Consider the following 20,173-nt stretch of genomic DNA (forward strand, 5'->3'; position numbering starts at 1 on the left):
CATCTGGAACTAGAATTAGACTTCCTTTGTTTTGAATCTCAGGTTGGCTTATTAGCTGTGTGCTTGTGAGCAAGTTAATTAACCTCGCTGAGTACTACTTTTCTAATTTATAAAATGGAGGTGATGAAAGTAGAGGTTAATATTGGGGAGATAACTGTGAGCTTATTAGGAGAATTACGTGAGTTAATATATGTACTGTGCTTAGAAGAGTGTCTAATACCTAGTGAATATTTAACAAATATTAGCTGTTGTGGTTGTTGTGTTACCATTATTATTGCTGCCATGAAGTAAAATTGGAAATGAGAATGGAGAAAGGGAAGACACAGAGAGAATACAGTACTGTTGTCACTATAGTTTGGCTCTGAAAATAAGCTCAAAACCTACCAGGGGTCTTCTCAGTCTCTACTAAATGTCAAACTTACAAACCTAGCATAGGCTGCTTTTTGCACTGTTATGCTGAGAACAGTATGTGATGGGAACCATAACATGCAGCAGAGCAGTGCCTGCAGCAGTCCAGCCCAGCAGTTCAGCTCAGGTACAAAGGGACAGTCTGCATTGGACAACTGCCATGGCTTAAAAACTGTATGCCCTATGGGAGCCAGAATGTCTTGTAACAACTCCACTGCCACAACTTTCTGGGTTCCTGCAAAGAACCTGCCAGTACAAAAGTGACCATACCTAGGGAAGCTCAAGAAATGGTGTCCCCATCAGGTATTTATAGTTCTTCCCCATACAGGTTCAGTGTTTTTGCCATTTTACTATGATTTGGTAACATGTTGGCACATATCTTGTCATGGAAACACTACTTGGATTTTAAATGAAGGTCAGATTACTATGCAGAAGGGGAAAGAGTGTTGACAACCTTTTGCTCACAGTGGAACATTTGGCTGTGTTGCAGGGAAACAGAGACTGTTCTAGTCTATGAGAAATATGTAGGGTTGTTGGACCTAGGAGTTGAGATTTAAGGAATTTGGGTATGGAAGATGAAGAAAGTATGCTATGGAAGTGACAACAAATCTACCAGTCAGAGACACAACCTGGTTGGTGAAATTTTGGCATCGTGGCTGATTACTCAGCATACAGTGATGGTATTCTCCAGGAAACCAAGCTGAGCTATCCTCCCTGGAGCACACTGGATTTATGACAAGAGCTCCTTTTTTATACAATATATAAAAGTATCTGACTGCCAAAAGCAGAAAGGAAAACAGGCAGAGCCCAGAGCACTTTCTCACTTTCAGTAGGCATTTATTACACCTACAGCCAAAAAGTCCATGTTCTACCTCTCTGTCCATAGACACAAGTATAACTGTGATCTCTTTAGAACCTGGAGTCCCTGATAGCCTGCAGGGCTTGCAAGATACAGAGGAAATGTGGTGTTAACTCCCCACAACAAGAAATTCTTGGAAATGTGGTACACATTTTGGGATTCTTGTTTTTTTTTCTTTTTGCCTTGTTTAGGCAAAGCAGGAAAATTCATTTTAAGAGAGTGAGTAACCAAAAGCCAGGTTAAGAGATCTAAAGGGTCTGAGGCAAGAACACACACATGAGGTTTGTGTGTTTCCCTGTTTGCACAAGAATATGTTCTCTGGAGGTCAATCAGAGTTCCCATGAAAACAGACTTATGAAGTTGGGGAAATGTGCCTTTGGGCTCACCTACTTCTATTTTGAGGGACTCTCCTTTTTCAGAGCCTCTTTGTCACCTCATTTTAGGATTTTATCCCTAGGTCATGCTCAGAAAGGGCTTAGCAAGCTGTTTCTATGTCCAGGATAAACTAATTCCAGGAGACTGTACAAAAATTGTAAATTAGTAGGCATCTCTCCTGAGTGAAAACCAGTTAAGAGCCAAGGGTCAGAGTCTTTCATAGCAACAGATTAAGAATGAGGCAAAGAGGCTGGAGAGGGAGAGTTTGGAAGCAAGAAAGAAGGCAGTGAGATCTCATGAGGCATGGGGTCTTTCTTAACATCCTTGTTCATGGTCAGGCCACCTGGGATAAGCAGAAAAACTCCAGGGTCCTCTGGCAGAACCTGAGAGAACATACCAGTCTCTGAGTCTTGTTAGCCAAGACATCTATGGGGCCACTGTGTGTACAATGGACAGTACTTCTGGACTGTTTCTGTGGTTGCCTTGTGTGGGCTCTGGATGTGTTTGTATATAAGCTGTAGGTGTGATTCCCATTAGCCCTGGTGACTTTGCAGTGCAAACTTACTACTATTTTAAAACCAGATTTTTCATTTGTGCTCTAAATGAAAACATTTGGGCAATATGTCCAATAGAATATGCTCATTATGTGGATTTAAAAATCCACCACATAGGTAACACAACACAGCATTTCCCTATCCATTAGGTTATTTGAATCTCCCTCATACTCTAAGGTCTAAATAGTGTAAATTGTTACCTCCATTTTAAAGAGAGGGAACTGAGGTTTGGACCAATGAGAAAGTTTGTCAAAATGTATGCTACAGACTGTACTGTCCTGAGTTCTTGGTTCTTCATACCTTACCATGCATAACATGTTATTGCAGAATTGAGTGGACACCTTGTTTCCCAGACACAGCACGGTTCCCCTGCAAGGTGGTGTCAGTGCTGTACAGGGCATGAGGTTTTATGGACGGGTCACTGCAGGGGATAAACAGGGTGCAGGCCACTGATACAGGCATGTGCATAGTTAGGCAGAGAAACTACACTGGTTATCGTCTGTCCTTTCACTCAGCTCATCAAAGCTGAATATGAACATCTTTAATGCCAATGGAATCTATAATTAGGGAATGTAAAACACTAACAATAGATAGAAAAGTGGTTTGCAAGTTAAAAATATAATCAGGTGCTATTACTAAATTTGGCAAATTAAGGAAATAAGCACAAGGTCTTTACTTAATATCTGTGTTCTATGAAATAGTTTATGCTTTATTATAAGCAAAGTAATAACCTTTTTGTTATCTACATCTTTACTAGAAAAAGGTTTCTGATTTAGATTCCTTTTTATTTAGATTCCTTTTCATTTAGATTCCTTTAACATTTATTATTTATTAAGAGTCAGATTTGTATATTTTTACTAAATTTTAGACAGCATAAAGAAGTTACTTAGCTTAATTTAAAAAAATAATGTCAGGGAGCACATACATAACATCCATCTTCTTAATGAGACAAAACTATATTGGTTTCAGACAAAGAAATGCACTTGTATTACTTAGACATGAACTTTACCCTTGAAGGAATTTTTTGGTTATATTACATTTTCTTGAATTCAGCATTTATAGCTTTTCAAAAAAAAAAGAGAGACATATCAAAAAATCTGAAACCGCTGTTGAGATATTTTCTTTAGGTTTTTTTCCCCTTTACACCTCTGGGTCAGTCTAGTTCAAGTGTCTTCCAGAGAGCCAAATTCAGATAGATCAAATCATAAACTGTCCTAGCTGGAGAAAGCTTACAAAGGGCCCACTTCTCTGGGTATTAGCAACCCAGGAACCTACAGCCCACTCTTCAGCTCATTCCTTCATTCATTCATTCACTTATTGAGAACAGTGCAGCTGTTTGAATCAGCTGTCCCCAGGCATCCACACTCCTTCGTGATGGGGTAGCAGCAGAGGCAGCAGCTGTTGGGTATTGATGAGTGAGTGGTCTTGAGGGAGAGACAACATTTTTCCTGGGCTGGAGCACCCCAAAGCAATTTGGAGGGTACCTGGCCCATGACCCCCAAGCAGAGGAGGTCTGACAGCTGTGACAGTAGAAAGCAGAACAGTTTCCTGAGAACCTTCTCGCAGGCACTAAGTGAACATAGCCTTGGGTAACAATGAGTGAATTCTAGATTTGGGCTTTACTCCTCTGAACCTGTTTCCCAATCTGTGAAGAGAACCTGATGCTAACACCTGCATGGGACTGTTTTGAGGATGAAGTAGGATGCTGTGTGCCAATGGATGTTTTGAATTCAAGAGTACCTAATAAATGCTAGGGCAGAGACTAAAAAAACTATTTTTCTATGGCTATCAAATACTAGTTTTCTCACTGATAATCTTTCATTCAGAATGTTGGAAATGTAAGTTATAGCAATGAATATACTTTTTTGGTACTGGGGATTGAACCTAAGGCCTTTATACTGAGCTACATCTTCAGTGTTACTTGTTTATCTTTATCCTGAAATATCGTCTAAGTCACTAAGTTGCCAAGGCTGGGCTTGAAATTGTGATTCTCCTTCCTTCTACCTACCAGAGAAGGTCTTTTGCTCTCTGTTTTTTATCTTTGGAGCATTACCTCCAGAACATGCTAAACTTTGTCAGATTGTGTTGCCTGCCAGCACGCAGCTCCTGTGCTCCAAATGAAGAACATAGCATAAAGTGGAATGGCACAGATACAGACCCCTGTATGGCAGCGATTCAACAAGATGCATAGCTCCACGGCAATCTCCACTCTCACCCATCTTTTAATTCATTTTTGCATTGGTTTTCACCCTGCTTGGCCCATGTCCAGATGCCCTTACTCTGTAGTCCATCAGGAACCTGGTGCCCAGCAATCTAGTCATTCTGGTGCTAGCACATAACTCAGCTGTTTATTTGCATATCTAAATAGTCACTTAGCATAAAATATAGGGGAGGTCACTTCTGGGCTATTGAGACATCCAAGAAAGTGTATGGAGTGAGTACTTTTCATCACAAGTTCCAAGGACTTCAGGTTTTTCAGATTTTCATTAACTTTATTGATTCTTTTGCAATAAGGAAAAGAGATGACAAATTATTTTAAAATGAGTTGGAAGGCAGAATTTTAAAGATCAAAAACTACAGAATGAGAATCATCTAAACTCTTAGGGTGCCTGTATTCTTTTCCCCCTTGTCCTACATAATAATTAAAGGAGAAGAAAAAGGCCTGACCACTGTGATGAGGGGCTGGCTGTGGCTAGTGGACACAGAATGGTAGCTACCACATAGATATTGACCCAGCTTCTACAGGAGCCCCAGCCTAAAACAAATCCTCTGACGCTGGCAGGTGAAGAGTAATACTTTTATTCCTTCTTTATTGTCAATGCAGGTAGAAGTGACTTGAGTAATGCAAGTGGGAGAATAATCTCCAAACCATGCACATTTGCTTTCAGAAGGTGATGCTTTTATACTTAGGTATGAGTTGTTACAGCCCTGATTGCTCTCTCTGGACCTCCAGACACATAAATCTAACTGCCTACAGGATATGTTTACTTGAAACTGTCATAAGTCTTTCAAACTCATTTTAGAGGAAATGGAACCCATTTGCATTGGGAAATGAAGCCTATTATCCACCTTCTCCCCCACCCTACCCCATCTTTTTACCCTTGTCTCTAAATTGCCCCTGTGGTGGCACCTTTAATTGCAAGGACCAGGTGCCATGTCAGAACCTAACTCTTCCTTACTCTCCTCTTCCCTAACATTGTTGATCTTCCATCTTTCCCTAATAGCCCTCAAATCTGCCCATTGTCAGGCTCCACTGCCACTCCCTAATTGGAGCTGGTAGGCTCTCAGCCCCATCAGGATTATGTAACAGCTTTCTGGCTGGTCCAGCTCTTTTCCTGTAGCAGCCCATACTGCTATTAGGGCTCCTTCACACTTCACTGTTCAGTTTAGAGCCCTCTACCAACAACTTGCTACTATGTGCTCATTTCCAAAACCTACATTTGGGGCTCTTCACAACCAATGAATCCTACCTGTTTCCCAACCACAGTTCCTGAGATAGGCTCCAGAAGCATTGCTGAGTTGCGTTCAGTGCCTGCCACATGATGGGCTGCCCCTCAGTTTTGTTCTGTGTTCACCACTCCCTGTGTGCCCAGAGCATGAGTTCCACAGGCCTTCACCTGGCTGATTTCTCCCTGAGTCAATGCAAGGGTCACCTCCACTGGGAAGCTTTCTCTGGTTCTCCTTCCCTACTCCCCACAGGGTGGCTGAAGGGTAGCTTCCTCAGTAGGCAGCATTTGCTTCTGTTGTATCTCTAGATTTTTCAAAATAGTGATTTAATTGTGTGTGTATCCAGTTGTATTGAAGTCTCACCTCATCCATGTCAGTGTCCCATGCTGGCCTTTAAGCCACTTACTCTCAAGGACTACATTTTAATTATTTTTGCCTTTCTATCACCTTGTGGCATGTGGCAGGTGCCCTGTAAATGTTGGTTGGATATAACTGAAAAAAATGAGTTCACTCTTCTTCGTAAAGGGAAGTCATGGTATGTGGAAACAGTTTTGCCTTCAGGAAAGCTGATAAAATCTTTGCCATCTCTTGGGATGCTCCTGCACTCAGCTCCTTCTTACTGTGCTCTGCAGCTAGCCAGTAGCCTTTTTCCTTTCCCAGTCCATGGAGCTCCAGCACCAAGAAGAGCAATTCCCTTCTCCAGGTATACTTTTCACACCTTTCCTGGCTGTATCACCTGACTGCTCAGGGGTGGAAAGCTATACAAAATCAACTTACACTGGCTTGAATAATACAGAAGATTTCTTGACTCAGGTTCTCGGGAAATCCAGCAAGGCTCAGGCAGGCTATGGGTGTTTCCCTGCAGTTGCCTTGGCTCTACCCTTTTTCTCTCATTGGCTTTCTTCCTGAGCTTCCAGCAGAATGACTGCAGTGATGTGAGGTCAGTGACACATGGGGACAATATTAGAGGAAGAAAAGCCACATCTAAAGAACTAGGGTTTTCTTTTTCCAGGAGTTTCCAACAAGCATCCTTAACATTTTATTGTACTCACTCAGATCATGTTTTTATTTCTGAAACCACCCCAATGGTTGGTAAATGCTGTATACATTGATTGGTTTAGGTCTAGTGTCCTGAAGAACTAAGAACATCCTGGAGTTGGGGTTCTGATCAGCTCTCCTTGGAGTATGCAGACTGTGGGGAAGAGGGGCAGATAGCTAAATGTAAACCACTGTAGAGTTAGGAGGAGGAAATGGCTTAGGGCTCACTGTGCTAGCACCAAGCAGTACTCTTTCTTCAAATCCTCCTCCTCTGGTTCCCAGTGGGTTGTAGTATGAACCTGGAAGTGCAAGGAAGTGGAGTTAGAGGTTGATTCTGTTCAGGATCAGTGTACCACTGTGTGTGGTTGGGCAGTATGCAAATTGGGCAGGGGCATACAAAGATGCTATTGTTGCTTCCTGTGTGTGATTCTCTCTAATACTAGTGCAACAGAAAATGGTGTAGGCTTCCCTGTTTGCTGTGACGACCTGTTCCTAAAGCAAGCATAGTGCCTTTTTCAGGGTATTTAAAGGTTTTTACAAAGGGCAGAAGTTCTGTATAGTAACAGCTTCCTCTGCTATCTCCCTAATTCTGTCACTCACTTTCTGCTTTTCACTTAGACTCTTTAGAGGACTGAGTAGCTGCTAGTGGCTTTTTATGCTAGAAATGAGAAGTCTCCTGAGAAACCAGACCACGGTCCATCCTAGCTCCAAGAATGATGACTGGTTTTCACTGAGGAAGAGGGCTTTTTTTTTTCAGTAGTTCTGAATGTTTTGCTCTGTCAGACCCATGACTTTTCTGATCATTATACCTTCTTATCCCTTCTAGATGTTTGACTGGATAAGCCACAACAAGGAATTATTTCTCCAGAGCCACACAGAGATTGGAGTCAGCTACCAGCATGCTCTAGACCTCCAGACTCAGCACAATCACTTCGCCATGAACTCCATGGTAAGCACAGGGTCTATTCTCAACATGCCTGTGTGCCCAAGAATGAGGAGGGGTAGATCTGAGTAAGCATAGTGGCATACACCTGTAATCCCAGCACTGTGGGAGGATCATAAGTTTGAATCCAGCTGGGCAACTTAGGAACTTAGCAAAAAAGATGTAAAAAGAGTTGAAGATATAGCTCAGTATAAGGGCCCTGGGTTCAATCCCTTGTCCCACCGAAAAAGAAAAACAAAAATCAGGAGGTTGGAACTCATGGATCTTTTAGGAGTCCATTTTTCAGATGGGGGTTGAGTGCAGGGCACATAACCATCCTGCTGTTCCTGGAGCAGATTATGGATCCTGCTTTATACCATGAAAGGCATGTACTTGGGTGGTAGGAGGCATTAGCGGAGGGAAGAACTAGACGCTCCATTCCATTGACATTATTTTGCTGTCCAGCATGTATGAGTCACAGCTGGGATGGTGAAGGGCACCAAGCTGCGGCACACTAGGAACTGTAGAGTGAACTGGGGATGTTTACAATGTGAAGATGTAACCCCATAGGACACATGATTACTACCTTCAAGTATGGGAAAGGCTGCTTTGGATAGAAGGGAGTAGAATTGCTCTATGTTGGTCTGGGGATAGCAATTTGAGGGGGAGGCATCCCATGGCTCATGGGATGGGGAGTGGGACTCAGTGCAGTTACTGAGCTCCCAGGATGGAAGCTGAAGCCAGGTGCTAAAGATGCTGAAGTCAAAGAAGGCCATTTAACAGTTCTGTGACCTTAGGGAACTTACCTTTCTGGGCTTTGGTTCCTTCACCTGTAAAATATAAATAATAATAGCTACCTTATAAGATGGTTTGCAGATTCAGTGAGTTATGTAATTGTGAAGCATTTGGAATGATGCCTGGCACATAGTAAGTCATCAGTGCACTGGTATTATGATACTGATGAGGATGTGAGCATGCAGTCTACATGATACATGTGACCCCCTCACAAACCTAATGCTTTAGCTTACCATTTTTTCCACGTGGCTGTCCCAAAGCTTTATTTTGAAATTCTGTCTGTTCCTTAAACCCAGTGTGTTTTGACATACCTCTCTGTGCCCCTCTGCCCTTCCTTCTTGCACACTGTTGCGGCAGAGGAACAGCTCCATCACTCCCATAGATCTGAAAAACAAAAGACATCTTATTGCAGTGCTGATGCTGGGAATTAGGCTGGATCAAGTGTTATAAAAATGCAAACCTGGAGGATTGCAGAGACAAGAAAGGAGGATAATTTCAATTTCTACCCTCTTGCTTTAAATATGTGATGTACTCAAAACACTAAAGAAGAAATAGTTATGGCCTGAAGTTGCTCAGTGTAAGTTGAAGAGAGAAAAATCATGATGTACCTTGGTATGTACGATGATAGAGATATGCTGAGAATCTACACTAAGAGCTGAGAGCTAGCAAATAACCTTAAATCTCAGCAGTTAAAACCAACAAAGGTTGGTTTATTGTTCCTGGCACACACTCATCACTAAGGGTATTATAGTCACCAGGGACCGGGGTTGATGGAATAACCATTATTTTAGATGCTGCCAGTTGCTTTGCCAGACAGAACATGGAGCCAAGCACATGCTGTCTTTGAAACCTTCCACCTAGAAGTGACACTGTCATTTCACTGGCCAACTTCCCTGCACATTTCATTGACCAAAGCAAATCACACTACCACATCTTACTCCCAATGACTGGAAACATGATGACAAGGAGAGAGAAGGGCAGTTTCAGACAGTCCTAATGACTAACACAGAGAGCCCCCAGAAGGTGTTAGGAAGAGATGAACATCATGAGATTTGCCCAGGAAGATCAATCTGGCTGCAGAAAAGATGGTTGGGAGGCCCGGCAGGGAAATTATCCACACTGATTGTGTTACCAGTTTTGGCTACCGCTCAGTCTTGAGTCCTCATCTAAATGTAAAGACTCATTCTCTCCAAACTAGTCTTCTATAATTGTTTCTCATCTCTGGCTCCCTTTAGTCACAGAGGAGCCAAGCAATTGATCACAGGTAATTAAGAATGTGAACTCAGATCTAGTGAAGTTCGATTATCTGTGTGCTTTGTGCATTTTCCCTGATGAGTTACAGAAATTCTGTGCCAAAGTCTTCATGTCACCCATCCGCATGGCCCTAAGGCAAATTCATTTTAATAAGCAGCAAAGACAAATACACTTAGAGAAGTGAGTCTGCCACAGAGCCCCTTGAAACCATATACTACAAAGCTAAGTGAAAAGAGCCTTTGGCTTTGAATTATCTGCACTCCTGCTTTCCTCTGGTAGTATGGGTAACCGACAATTAATGGTACTTAAAAAAACCTTTGTTCTGACAAGTTTACTGTTGAGGTCTTCCCTCAGAAATGAAGGAAGAAATTTATTGGAGGAAAATATTTCCTGAAACTGGGAAAAAGAGGAGATTAATACCCAAGGTCCTATTAGCATGTTGCAGCCCATCCTGCGCCTCCCTCCACCTTGAATGTGCCAGTGCCTGGAGGCCTCTTAGCCTGATTAGGCTGGATCTGTTCTCTGGCTGCAGGATGAGGGAAGACAAATCCCAGAGTTGTTTGATCAAATTGCCTTCGTTAACTGGGAAGTTTGTTATTAAAAGGAACTTCCTAGATGAAAGGATGGCAGCATCCCAAACAGGTGAAAGAAGGGAATTACAGGCTTCTTTTTCCTTGGCCTGTCTGATCAGTGTTGCTGCCATGAAACAGGTAGTGCGAGCAACTAGTGCTGGAGCCCAGTGACTACAGGAATGATCAGTTCTTCAGGGACAGTAGGAAGTTGGTGGGTTCTACAAATTCATTGAGAAATTTCTGTCTCTGCTTTTGGAAATTATAGACCCTTACACATATCCACATATCTGTACATAAACATACAGGTAGCAGACTCCATTTCAGGTAAATGCCATTGACTCTTCTATGTATTATGGCTGAAATAGGCCAGTGATTTTTTACACTAGGGGACAGTCACAGACCCCTTTGAAATCTAATGCAGATACTGGGTCCTCTCCCCAGAGAAATGTACCTGTGAACAAAATTTTTAGATACTTTCAAGAGATACAAAAGAATCCTAAAGCCTATCAATCAGTCCCCCAATTTAATATCTCGAGAACATCATGACTTCTATATTCATTCATTGAAAAAACAAAGGATCAGACACTGTCCTGTGTGTTGGGCATATAGTGGTGAAGAACACATAGATGGTTACATGCTATCAAGTTATCATTAAAGAGACAGATGTTAAATATATCATCCTACAAATAAATATAAGCTATAGTTTTATGTTAGAAGAGTGAATGACAGAGGGTAGACAAGGGCTAATTGAGATGAGGGAGACAGATGGGCTGTGTTTTTCAGTTAGTAATCAGCATTGACTAAAGACTCAGCATTCATTCATTGAATCATATTGTCAGTGTATGAATTAACTCCATTGTACCAAAAAATTTACAACTTAAATCAGTCCTAGACATATAAACTTGTAAATTAAGATGCTCAGCTGTTCATCATCTGTTTTTTACGTTTTGTTTCCCTGTGTGTAGGCATTACACACTGGTGAAAGACCCAACTCCAATAAAGACAGCAATTACTGAATTTATTTGTTTCCAGGGGTTCCATAACACAACACAAGAGCCTTTGTACCTTAAACTACAGAAACTTATTTTGTCACAGTTCTGGGTACTCACAGCCCAAGATCAAAGCATTGGCAGGACTGTTTTCTTTGGTGGCCTCTCCTCATGGCTCACAGATGGTGGCCTTCGCACTGCTCCCTCATGTGGCCTTTTCTCTGTCAATATGGAGCATAAACACCCTCAGCATCTCCCTTTGTGTCCAAATCTCCTCATTTTATAGGACACTAGATTGGGCCAGAGCTCATCCTCATGTCTCCATTTTAACTGAATTACTTCTTTAAAGATCTATCTCAAATGCTTTCTGAGGTACTGGGGTACTGGGAATTAGGGCTTCCACATGGAAATTTGGGGGAGGGTGTAATTCAGTCTATAGTACAAAGAAATAATTGCATATCCTTAAAATCATAAAAAATCAAATTCCTCAATTTTGTTTATGAATTGGTACAATAAAGCTCACCAATTATTAACATACTGGGAGTGTGGGAGTAATACCCTACTCAGTATGTACATGAGCAAAATAGGAAGAAAAATGCTAAAATTGGTTGATCTTTAGATTTTTGTTATAACATTTCTTTTCAGTTTCCATTGAGTTCTTGTCTTGTGATCAATAATAACCATAATGATAATAATATCCACCTACTAAACCCAGTTTGGAAAATCTCTTTTGGCTTCCTATAGTGCCTGAGAAACTCAGGTTTCCACAGTTGTCTGGGGCCCTCCTTTTTCTCAGTTCTTCCTTTGCTGGGAAAGCATTTCTCATAAATTCTCCTTCCCTGTGTGTGCCCTTCTCCTGTGATGAGAGTCTGAGCAGATGCAAGTGAGGCAGGTTGCATGCAGTATGCAGAGAGCAGCCGTGTAGCCATCCACATTGTGGTTTTTCATGAGAAAGATACTCCAGAGTATGTACAAACATAACACAACCTTATTTATAATTTTAATTAGCCAGTTCTTTGGAAAAAATAAATTGCTATTGGCTTCTGTCTAGAGTTTTAAAATATGAAATGGTATTCATTTTCTATTATTATGACTGTGAGGATTCACATTAGTGATAACAGTGTGCAGCTGGGCCATAGGAAGCCTTTCTGCTCTGGCATGCTTAATAGCTGCTTTAATCCTATTAATTTGTGCACCAGAGGCATGTATTGCCACTTGGTGGTGTCCAAATCAGACCAATTGCAACAAAGCCTGTGATGTCCTCTGATTTGAGAAGTTACAAATGGCATCATCAAGAAAAAGCCAGATCTGGTGCAAGAGAAATGAAGATTCTGAGGCAGGTGATCTGTTCTTACTCTGAGAAACGTTATTGCGGGTCCCCAGCCATCACTGATTCTTGATAGCCCCAAATCATGATTCTGCAGCACTTCCTATAATGATACAATTTCTAGATTTTCTCACACACACACACATAGACACACACACACACACACACACACACACAAAAACACACAGCCATTATATTTAACTAGCCAAATTTTCACACTCACATAGCTGCAAAATCCCTTATAGACATATAATCTGTTGAAGAACATCATCATTATCAGTCTTATCTAGTATGCACTATCCTTTTTAGCACAGTTTTTTCAAAGAATCATCTAGGACGCCTGCTAAAATAATGTAGGTTTCTTTTGGACTTATACCCCAGTCCTAAAAAATCATAATCTTTATATGAGTGAAACCCTAGGAATTTGCATTTTTACCAAGTGTCCCAGGTGATTTATATGCACATTAAAATTAGAGAACTGTTGTTTTCTGGAGATCTATAAATGTAAAATAGTTATTCCTAAAGCAAAATATCATAATTTCTGAAAGAAAATCCATTTCCAACATGATAGAAACTGTAGAATTACTCTCCATTGAAACTAGTGAAAATTACTTTAAAACAATTAAAGTCTCTGAAAATAATCTTAAGTGCATATAGCAAATGAAGATGCATTTATTCAAAAAATCTGAAATTTGATAAAAACAATGTTTCTGTGATATTTGAATCAGGACTGCCTCTTTTTATCTGTATCCTCCCACCTTAGTAAGATAGAAACCCTACAAGAAAACAAGGTCCCCTTTTCCCCAAACTCCGAGGTGAAGGCTTATCTTCTCAGGTAAGACACTTGTCCTACCCCAAGCCACCCATTGCTGAAGCTAAGTTCTGGGTGAGTGTGGCCTATAGGTGGGGACTCTTTTTTTCTATCCACTCCTTTCTATTCACTCCTTGCACCTGTACAATGGGTATGTTGCTGATGAGAATAGTACAGCCCCAATCACCCTTCCTGAGAGAAGCAAGCCAAGAAGATCTGAGGCTACTCATCTAATTGCACTGAGTGTAGCTCCTAACGTGGGGTTGTCACTCAGGAAATCACTCTACTGTCTGCAACCCCAGCTCTAAAGTGATGGCTCAAAGATTGTGCTTAAGGAGAGAAACATACTATAGTACAGAGAGCTCCAAATCTTTTCCCAAAGGAACTGACTTTATTTGTTACAGAGAGTGGAGAAGGTTAAGGCAGTACCACTCTCAAAAATGCCCATAAAGAGGATCTTGTGAGAGGCAATTAGGAGAACATTGGTAGATTCATTGGAGGCATAGGATAAACTTTAACCAAATAATTGGTCACAGAGAAAAGAGGAAAGACAAATAATAAAAGGAAGTTCTTTAGGCTAAAAGCAAGTGACCCAGACAGTATTTTGAATCTACAGTAACAGACAATACTGATAAAGGTAATTATGTGACTATAAAAGACAGGATAAATGTATATTTCTTCTCCTTCTCTAAATTCAAAAGCAATTGTATGAAATAATACATATGTATATAATGTATCATTGGGTATAGAAATGTAATATGTTTGCCAATGATGGCATAAAGAGGTAGTTGAAAGAAAATCTGCATTGGGTAAAGGAAATAACTGCACATAGTAATTGGAATGCATAAGTACAAACAAAGATATCCAGAAATAAAAAAGATAAATACAAAAAAAGCTGTAAATATATACTAACTCCCCTTTTTGTCTCAACTTCTTAAAGAACATACAGTTATAAAAAGAGATAATTATAACAATCTATTGAATTTGAAATATTTATTGATTATATATATATATATGTATAAAACAATAATATCCAACTGATAGGAAAGAAAAATAAAGATCTCTAAGAGTAATATTTTTATATTTCACTAGAATTAAGTTAGTATATTCAGAAGCTAGTTCTGGTAATATGTGTATCATAAGCCCTAGAGCTGTAGCTAAGAAAACAACCTAAAAATAGTGAAAAAAGCAATCAGTAAATATATTAATATGTAAATCAGTAAATATATTAAAATGCTACATGGGAAAATGTATACTTAATCAAAAAGAAAACAATATAGGGGAGATAGAAATATAGAAAAAGATGTGATATATAGAAAAAATAAAATGGCAGATATAAATTCAACTATATCAATAATGATATTAAATGTTAAAAGATTAAATGATCCATCAAAGACCGAGATTGTCAAAGAGACTTTTAAGAAAAGAAACAAAATCAAGATCTAACTGCTTTCCACAGGAGGCACACTTCAGATTCAAAGGTACAAAATAGATTGAAAGTGCAAAGATGAGTGACCATCCAATTACTGTGTGGAGTGATCCTCTTCATTCAATACACATTTTCTCCCTTCCACCTCCTTTCTGCTGTTATTGTCAAAAATTTCTATGTTATAGGCCTAATAACACATTACATACATATTACTTTATACAATTACTATGAAATCAGTTAAGAAGGGAGAAGAATACACAAGCAGCAATCACAAGGAAACTGAAGTATACTAATAACAGACTGTTTAGTGGATTTTAAGACCCCCCAAAATTACTAGAGCTATAGAAGAACTTTCTAATGATAAAAGCATCATTCTCTCAGGAAACTGAAACAAGTATAAATATATATTCACCTGAAAGAATACCAAATACCTGATAGTAATGAAGGGACAAGTTGTTCAACCATGTATTTGGAGACTCCATTACCTCACTATCAATAATGGATCGAACAGTTTAACAGAAGATCAACAAAGAAATAGAGGACTTGAATAAAAAATAGAAGACTGTAAACCAAATTTACCTAGTAGACATCTATAGAACACTACACCCAACAATAGTAGACAACACTTTCACCTCAAGAGCATGAAACATTGTTCAGAGTAGACCCACCATATGTTAGTACATAGGATAAACCTCAATAAATAAAAAAGGATAGAAGCAATAGGAAGTATGACTTCTGACTACAGTGGAATAAAGTTAGAAATCAATAACAGAAAGAATTCCAGAAACTCATAAATTATGTAACATACTCCTAAATAGCCAAAGGATCAAAGAAGAAATAAAAAGAGAAATTGGAAAATATTTCAAGATGCATGAAAGTAAAGACACACATCATAAAACTTATGGTATACAGCTAAGGTAGTGCTTAGAAATTAGTAGCTACAAATGCAAGGAAATATAAAGGTTAGAGAGGGAATTAATGAACAGAAAAATAATAGAGAAATTCAATGAAACCAAAATCTGGTTATTTGAAAAGAGTAAAAATACTGATGTATATTAAGCTAGAATGGCCAGAAAAACAATTACTGAACTCAAGGATGAAAGAGGGGATATTATTACCAGCCTTACATAATTTTTAAAAAATTATAAATGAGTACTACAATTATAAGTCAATAAAGTACATAATAGACAAAATGGACAAATTCCTAGAAAGAAATAAACTGCTGAAACAGATTCAAGAAGAAATAGCTAATCTGCATAAACCTATAACAAGTAGAGACTGAATTACTAGCCAAAGAAATATTCACTAAGTCCAGGCCTGGTTAGCTTCAGTACTAAATTCTACTGATTATTAAAAGAAGAAGTAATACTAATTCTTAGCAAGCTTTTATAAAAAATAGAAGAGGTGGGAACATTTCCCAGCTCATTTTATGAAGCCAATATTATGCTGATACCAAAATCAGACAAAGTCATCATGCACGAAAAGAACAGTACAGATCAATATTTCTTATGAATATGGATATAAAAGTTCCCAACTGCTACTTTTCATTCATGTCAGTTTATTTCACCTTCATTCTTGAATGACTTTTTCTTGAATATAGAATTCTGGGATGATCTTTCTTTTTCCTTTCAGCACTTTAACACTGTTGTTCATCCACTGTCTTACCTCTGTTGTTTCAGATGAGAACCCTGTAGTCCTTCAATTGTTATTCCCATATAAATAAGGTATTGTTTTTCTCTGAATATTTTCATGATTTTTATGTTTACGCTTTTCTTTCTTTCTTTCTTTCTTTCTTTCTTTCTTTCTTTCTTTCTTTCTTTCTTTCTTTCTTTCTTTCTTTCCGTCATTTGTTCTTTCCTTCCCTCTCTTGTTTCCTCCTTCCCTGCCTTCTTCCCTTCCTCCCTCTCTTCCTCCTTCCTTCCTTCCTTCTTTTCTTTTTTAGCTGTTTGAGTAGGATAGGGATACAACTAACCCAAATCCAGCCACATATAGAAAAATTACATACCATGACTGGGTCGTAATCACCTCAGGATTTTGAACTTGCTGTAATAGCTGTAGAATAAAATACAAAACCACATGGTCATCTCAGTGTAACTAGAAAAAGCATTTGACAACACCCAATACTCTTTAATGATAAAAATATACAGGGTCCTGAGTTTAATCCATAGTACCAAAACAAAGTCATAATAAAAATATTCAGCAAGTTAAGAATAGAAGAAAACCTTCTGAACCCATAAAGAGCATCTGTGCAAACCTCACAGGCAGTATCATACTCAATGGCAAAAGACTGGATATTCTTGTTTCTTAGATCAGGAACAAGGGAAAGACACTCTGCTCCTTCTGTTCAACATTGGAGAGTTTCGTTACGGCAGCTGCTTAGGAAAAAAGTAAAAGACATCCAAGTTAGAAAGAAAGAAGTAAAACTATCTTTACTATCTATAGATACGCTCTTATATGTGGACAATTCTAAAGTATTTAGGACAACTATCAGAATTAGTAAATGAGTTCAGCAAGGCTGTAGGATACAAAATCAATATACAAAAATCAATTGTATTTCTATAATTTGTGAACAATCTGCAAATGAAATTAAGAAAACCACTCCATTTCTAACATCAAAAATAGTAAAATAGTTGGTAATAATAAAACCTGTACAGTGCTCCAAAAACTATAAAACAGTATTGAAAGGAATTAAAAATATAAGTAAATTTTAAAACATCTCATATTCATGGATAAGAACATTTAATATTGTTATAATGACAATCCTCCCCAAATTGATGTACAAATTTAGTGTGTCTCAATCAGAATCCCAGTAGTCTTCTTTGTAGACATTAATGAACTACTTCACAAATTCACATGGAATTATAAGTGATCCAGAGTAGCTAAAATGATTTCTCAAAAAAGAAGAGTCATGTTGAAGGGCTCATTCTAACCAATTTCAAAGTTTACCAAAAGCACAGTAATTAAGATTGTGTGATACTGGCATAAAGATAGACATATAGAACAAAGGAATAGAATTGAGTCCATAAATGAATCTATGAGTTGGTGATCAACTAATTTTTTGACGAGAATGCCAAAACCACTCAATGTGGAAAGAATCTGTTTTTTAACCAGTGGTGCTTGGGCAACTGGAGAGTTACATACAAAGGAATGAAGTTAGAATGTTCCTTACTTTACACTAAACTAAAAAGAGTGTAATTAAATAAATTGAGGCAGATATGGTGACACATGTCTGTAACCCTAGCACTCTGGGAGACTAAAGCAGGAAGATCTCAAGTTTAAGTCCAACCTGTAAATTTAGTGACTTAGCAAGACCCTTTTTCAAATAAATAAAATAAAGGCTAGGGGTAGAGGTCAGATCAAAGGTGCTAAACTCAATACCTTGTATCAATCAGCCATTCAATTAATCAATAAATGACATAATCAAAATTTAAAACTTTTGTGCATTAAAAGATACAGTCAAGAACATGAAAAGATTTGCCAGAAAATTGGGAAAATTATTTAGAAATAAGGGTTTTGTACATATAATGTATAAAGAACTCTACAACCCAGTAACAAAAAGAACCCAGTTTAAAAATGGAAAAGGATCTGAGTAGGTGTTTCTTCAGAGAAGATACACAAATGGCCACTAAGCACATGTAAAGATGGTTGATGTCATTAGTCATCATGGAAAGTCAGAAACACAATGAAATCCCATTTTATACCCACTAGCATGGCTATACTACAAAATTCTGATGAAAATCAAATGTTGAAAAGGACATGGAAAAATCAGAACCTTCATGTACAGCAAACAGAAGTGTAAAACAGTGTAGCCATTTTGGAATAAGCCTGGAATTTCTTCAAACAGTTAAACAGTTTTCACATAACTTAGTGATTCAACTCCTCATTGTATACTGGTTCTGATTAATATCTAGACATCCCCCAAAGTCTCATGCACTCATAGGTGGGGCTTTTTGGAGGTGATTGGCTCATAAGTGTGTGATGCTCGTTAGCAGTTATCCCACTGTTGAGTTTATGGTGAAATTCGATGTTGGGAGGTGAAACCTGGTTGGAGGGGGTAGATCACTGGGGGTGTGACCTGGAAGGGTCTGTCTCTGTCCTTCCACCTTTGGCTCTTCTCTGTTTCCTGATTGCCTTGCCATGAGCTGTTTCTCCTCTGCCATGTGTCCCTGCCAGCAGACTATGCACTGAAACTGTGAGACAAAGTAAACCTTTCCTACATTAAGTTGTGGGTGTTAGCTATTGTGTCTTAGCAAAAACAATACCCAAGAGAAGTGCCCAAGAGGTATGTCCACACTAGTGTTCATACATTGTACACAAGTGTTCATAGAAACATTCATCATCAAAAGTGGAAACAACCCAAATATCCATTAACTGATGAATGAATAAATAGAATATGGTATATACATATAATGTAGTATTTATTTGGCCATGAAAAGAAATGAACTGTTGATACATGCTTTAACATGAGTGAACCTTTAAAACATTTTGCTAAGTGACAGAAGCTAGTCACCAAAGACCAGATATTATATGATTCTATTTATATGAAAAGTTCAGAATAGGCAAACCTATAGAAACATAAGTAGAGTAGTTGCTGCTTAGGATTGGGATGAATGGGAGAGGTAATGTAACTACAAGATACAGAATGAAGTGATGAAAGTTCTAAAATTGACAGTGATATTGGTTGCACATACCTGCACTAAATACAAATATGCTAAAAACTATGTTGTAGGCTTTCAGTGGGTAAAATGGATAGTATATGAAATGGACAAAATGAGGATATTTTGTGAGTTCCTGCCAGCTTGAAGATGTAACCATCTTTATGGTTAAAGAAAGCGGTCATGGCAGAATGGGACCATCAGCAGTGGTGGCACCAGCAGGACTGAGATGTTTGTGTGCACCACTCCCCATTCACTTATTTGTGTGTTCAACAAACTTTTATTGTTTGTATTCCTGGGCCTTTTGCTAGATACTGAGAACGTGGGACTCACACACAGCTGTTTTCAAGGGGGATGCAATTTATCCTTAAATTCACATTCCTAAGGCAAAGAGCATTTTTCTCACTGGAATTTAAGTTCCTGAGAATAGAGCTTTGTCTGTATCTTTCACAACTATATCCCCAGAACCTATAACCACACGTGGCAGCTCACAGATGCTCAGTAAGCATTTGGTAAATGAATCAGGGTATTAAAATGCACAGCATCTCTCGATAACCTTGGATAGGGCTTGGCAGCAGAGGCACAGAACTGGTCAGGCAGGCCTTTATTTTGGAGCAGCCTTATAGGGCCTGACTCCAGCAGAAGCCAAATAGCTGCCAGAAAGAAAGTAAATAAGAGTGTTGGTTTCAGCAGGGGTGTGCCTGGGAGACAGGATGCTGATGAGGTACCCAGGGGGCA

The 20,173-nt window shown here is 38.9% G+C and overlaps 1 protein-coding gene across 10 annotated transcripts in view; it reads left to right on the forward strand.

Annotated features, from left to right (window-relative positions):
• The window catches only part of Kalrn (kalirin, RhoGEF kinase), a 638,378-nt gene that overhangs the window by 247,319 nt on the left and 370,886 nt on the right, over positions 1-20,173 (forward strand). For all 10 annotated transcript variants that reach the window (XM_013515182.1, XM_005386537.1, XM_005386534.1 and 7 more), the window contains exon 6: positions 7,508-7,630. In XM_013515182.1, the coding sequence (XP_013370636.1) occupies positions 7,508-7,630 (123 nt within the window). The remainder of the gene's footprint in view (positions 1-7,507; positions 7,631-20,173) is intronic.

The sequence above is a fragment of the Chinchilla lanigera genome, unplaced genomic scaffold, assembly GCF_000276665.1.
Source record: "Chinchilla lanigera isolate Chin_1 unplaced genomic scaffold, ChiLan1.0 scaffold00026, whole genome shotgun sequence".
NCBI classification, from domain to species: domain Eukaryota; kingdom Metazoa; phylum Chordata; class Mammalia; order Rodentia; family Chinchillidae; genus Chinchilla; species Chinchilla lanigera.